This window comes from Kryptolebias marmoratus, linkage group LG13 (assembly GCF_001649575.2).
Source record: "Kryptolebias marmoratus isolate JLee-2015 linkage group LG13, ASM164957v2, whole genome shotgun sequence".
Classification (NCBI taxonomy): Eukaryota; Metazoa; Chordata; class Actinopteri; order Cyprinodontiformes; family Rivulidae; genus Kryptolebias; species Kryptolebias marmoratus.
The window spans coordinates 23,597,605-23,602,411 of NC_051442.1; the positions used below are offsets into that span (position 1 = coordinate 23,597,605).

Sequence of the window (4,807 nt, forward strand, 5' to 3'; positions counted from 1 at the left end):
ACTATGTTTCTCGGCTGGCCTGGGAACGCCTTGGGATTCCCCCGGAGGAGCTGGCCCAAGTGGCTGGGGAGAGGGAAGTCTGGGTATCCCTGCTTAGCTGCTACCCCCGTGACCCGACCCCGGATAAGCGGAAGAGAATGGATGGATGGATGGATGGATGGATGGACACTTTTAGGTAAAAGAATGTGGTTACACCATAAAACGTGGAATTTTGAAAAATAAAAAACAACAACAACAAAAAAAACAGTTTGTGAAAAAATAAAATGGATTTCATAGTGCCCCACCGACTCAAAGAGTCGCAGCCCAGTGAGATATTACCTTTTATGGAGCTCACCTCCAAAAAGTTGTTATTGATTATCTTAACTACTAAATTAAGCATTCTTAACCTGATCCTACTTTATAACGTGAGGAGAAACTTCAAACCTCAATTAGGAGTCATGAGATGGACAGCATAATACAGAGATACTCTTCTTTATCACAAACCTTCAGATAACCTGAAATAAATTATTCACTGTAACTTGAATAGTCCTGCAATGGACTCAAACTGATCTACATGTGCGAGTCTGTCTGTAGTGTGTATACATGGCAGCAGCTGTCAAGTCGTGACATTGAGTCTTCCAGATAGTGTCACAACAGAGTCCAGGTGAATGTCCTGGTGAAGTGTTTTTTCAGTGTGCAGTCATAACTTTCTCTAGTTGTGCTCACTCAGAAGCCTTGTATATGGCAATAGGCCTCCAGGCTGGAAAAGAGAATGTAGAGGAACCACAGTCCAAAGAAGAGCAAAGAAGTGAGGACTTTTGGGACCTGCGGGCCTCCGAGTTCACCACCTATAGATGGCCTTCGGCGTAGCATCAATACTCCCATACTGAAGAGCCCAAAAATGGTGAAAAGTGTGACGGAGAAGGCCAAAGATCCAGGATCAACATAGAAGACCCTCCCCTTGTGTTCCCAGTATGCAGCAGCTATGGTCCAGGCCACGCCGATGCCCAAAAACACATTAACTGCATTGCTTCCTGTCACGTTTCCCACAGATGCATCTGCATACTCATCCTGGGTGGCAGCCACTTTACTGGCAAAAGTGTCTAAAAAAGTTAGAGATTCAGGTTATTTAACAGTTTAAATAATTTCTTAGACCTAAATGACATTTTTAATGTTCTAGTGTTTGAGAAAACAAAACCTACGTACCAGGAAGTGAAGTTCCCAGTGCCACAAAGACCACTGCAGTGACACTGTCTCTCAGGCCAACAGTGCAGCCAAAATGGGAAGCAAGGTCTCCAATAATGGCTGTCAAAACACCAATGGCAGAGATTGACACAATGAAGCATGCCCAGCCATTCCAGTACTCAGTGGGTGGGACGCAAGCAAACAGAATCTTCCAGAAAATGCACAGTGTGTGCATGAAATAGTCAAAGCAGTTGGGCGTTTGCTGCCCTCCTCCCTCCTCATCTTCATCACCTGTTTAAGGAAAACACAATGATAAATTCAACACACCAACTGAGACAAGATTATAGATTGTGCTGGAAAAAAGAAAATAAGAATGTGTAAGCAGTTAAAGTGTCATGTTGAGCTTTATAATTTAGTGGAATGGCTGACCTTAAGCCAGTATCTCACTGGACTGCGACTGTTGGACACTAGTTCGCGACTCAAAATTGTGAGAAAATGGGTAAATTTTCAGCTGCAGTCTCACTGAATTCTGAGCATTTGTGACCAAGTGATCAGCAAGCCATGGCCCCTGTTTCATGCAGCCTATTTTTGAAAATCCCAGTTTATTTTCATAGGCACAGCTTAGAAAACTTTATTCTGAAGGTTATTCTGTTTCTCAACGCAGCCCACATCATACCTGCCTCAGCTCGCTTTGTGCCCACCTTGACAGTTGCCCCTGTGTTTATGATTGAATCTACTTGAGTACACTTTTAAAATGAAACTAGACAGATTAGGACCAGTTTTTATTATTATTATTATTGTTATTATTTGTAACAAGTAGAAACGGTGCTTCATTTTAATAAGCACTTGCTATCAGGGCTTCAGGTGGTTGACATCAATCATCATTACAGATCTAATTGTATGTTATTGGGATAATAAATCATATTTAGATTATTTATTTAACTTTTTATTCATCAGATCTCAACAAAAACTGAAGATAAACAAAAGAGTTTATCTTTATTGGAGGAAAAGTTTGCCTGCTGGAGGGGGTGCTACTTTAAATCAGAGGTGAATGATCAGAGTTATTTTGGATCTGAGTGGGACATCCAGCGAATGGGTGGACTGTTGTGCTGGTTCTGTGCCACATCTTTTTCCTCTGGATGTGCGCCAGTGTATGTGGACAAAAAAAAAAACTACTACTTTATCTTGCTGTCAGAATTACAGTGAATAGTAAGAGATTTAAAAAAGACCTGTTTGTGTGTCTGGAAACTCTGACAGCTGAGTTTGGAGTTTAAGGACATTAATTTTACTATTTGAAACATTAAACGTCAGTCATGTACTCCACTTTTTAATAAGACAACCTGATAATTATCACACAACAGAAAAAATCATTTTAGAAACAACAGTGAAGAATAAATCATTAAACCACAAACTGTAAAAAAATTAAATTAGCCCTCATCAACATTGCTGCCAAATACCTGCACTATTTAGTTTGGAACAGACTGAACTGAATAGTTGTCTAGTAAAACTAGCTTTGTTGCAGTGTCAAATAATTATTACTAAGTCCTTTGATTTTTCTGTTTTTTTTTGTTTTTTGTTTAGTTTATGTGCATAGATTGATCTTCTACTGTTAAGGTCCTAAAGAGGTGATTGCTCATCAGAGACTGACAGTCTGTTTTTATTCTTCTAGCAAAGTGCAATTCTTACAATATTTGTTCTCTTTTTAGTATAAAATAAATCAAAACACTCTAAATAGGAATCTATAGACAAAATGTCACAAAGTCTAAGTTTCCTTTTTCTATGATAATATCTAAGAGCAAATTTATAAGAATCATGTATTCATTTTTTTTTGTTTTTAATTTCATACATTTTCCAATTACAGTTCAACTTGACTGACTTTGTTTTAGTTTTGTTGAGCCGAGGGTAAGCTTGATAATTTTTTACCCTTCACAATGGGGCACAGCACAAAAAGTTTGAGAATCACTGCTTTACAAAGATAGACAACATTTGTACTAACTGGCAATTTGTAATAAACTGAGTGTATCACATCCTAACTAGATTGAACTGACTGTTTGTACTTGGATTTGAACCTGGATCTGATTTGGACTGATTGTGATTTTCTGTAATGACTTGAATTGATGTTTTGTGAATAAACTGAATAATATAAGATTTACTGACTCAGGTTCTGTTGAGTCACTGGTTGTCATGGTGATCCCCACCTATTCTAGTGAGAAGAGCAAAAGAGGAGATGCAGAACCACCATCATCTCTGCCATCAGACAGGCAGACAGAAACACAAACTAGAATTAAAGCCTCAGACAAACTATAAGTTGTTTAAAAAAAACTTAGACCCGTGAGTGGCCAAAACATCTAGTGGTCACACGTGTAACTTTTTCTTTATCTTTATTTCTTTTTTTTTTTTTTCTGCTCTCGGTGGAGGAGGATGCTTTTTCTCTGTCTCCCGTACCCTCCCCTCTCTGCCCTGCTTCAGCTCTGTGTTTTGTCTTTTCCTTTGGAGCCTCTCTTTGCATATCTTCCAAATTTGTGAATTATGGATTTGGTCAGCTGGTCTCTAAACGCAATTGATCAAATTTTCTCAATGAGAAGACAGGGTTTGGGGGAACCCTCTTGTCCGAACGGGACATTTTTCTCTGGATACACAATGGACTCCTGGCAGGAGTGGAGGATTGTGTGTCTGTCGATACTGTCAGTCGTGGATGTCGAAGATGTGTACACAGTTGGATTTTTGATAACAGGCTTTCTGCTTTTTGGAGTTTGTGGTTACCTGGCATATCGAGAAATTCGGAAAACCTCGGCAGCTGTTCTGGCCACTGTGAGGATGCCAGGCATGTGTGATGGGATCTGAGATCAACACTTAGACTATGATGTTACGTGAGCAAAATTGCAGACTAGATGCGATCCTTTCACAGGATTGCAGGCTAGATGTGGTTCCAGGACTCGAGGATGAAATGAGATTAATCTTGGAGAAAGTTGTTTGCTCGTATCTGGCGGAATAGACCTGGAATTTGGCTGTTTGGATTCACCATTGAGAAACACCAGCGAGACTTTGAAGGCAGACAGAAAATAAGAGTCTGAATCATAAAATATATCAAAATGTTCAGTCATGTAAAGTCCAGCTTTTTGGGACTTGTTTAAACTTTAAATGATGTTTTAACTGTAAAGTCTTTCTGAGCTCCAGAGCTGGGTTTTATGCCGTACAATGTACTGCTAAACTATACCTAAATCCAGCCACACATTCTTTTGTATGGGCTTTTTCCAAAACTGTGAGAGAAGATGAAAATCAAAATTTGTCACAGAAATTAAAGTTTTGGACACTGTAACATTGGATTGTTTATGCAATCAGTGCCATTCTGTCACGATTTTAGTTTTTGAATTCTTTTTCTGTATCTAGTTTCAAGCTTGTGATCCTGTGCTTGTGATCCTTGTGTTTTCATATATATATATATATATATATATATGAAAACACAAGGATCTGGAGTAACTTTAACCCTATATATATATACAGGTGCTGGTCATAAAATTAGAATATCATGAAAAAGTAGATTGATTTCAGTAATTCCATTTAAAAAGTGAAACTTGTATATTATATTCATACATTACATACAAACTCATATATTTCAAATGTTTATTTCGTTTAATTTTGA

The 4,807-nt window shown here is 38.5% G+C and overlaps 1 protein-coding gene across 1 annotated transcript in view; it reads right to left on the reverse strand.

Annotated features, from left to right (window-relative positions):
- Nucleotides 1-70: 70 nt before the first annotated feature.
- The window catches only part of slc8a2a (solute carrier family 8 member 2a), a 51,627-nt gene continuing 46,890 nt past the window's right edge, over nt 71-4,807 (reverse strand). Inside the window, exons 11-12 of the mRNA XM_037979122.1 lie at nt 1,186-1,455; nt 71-1,082 (exon numbers count right to left, since the gene is read on the reverse strand). Coding sequence (XP_037835050.1) covers nt 706-1,082; nt 1,186-1,455 — 647 coding nt within the window. The 3' untranslated portion in view covers nt 71-705. The remainder of the gene's footprint in view (nt 1,083-1,185; nt 1,456-4,807) is intronic.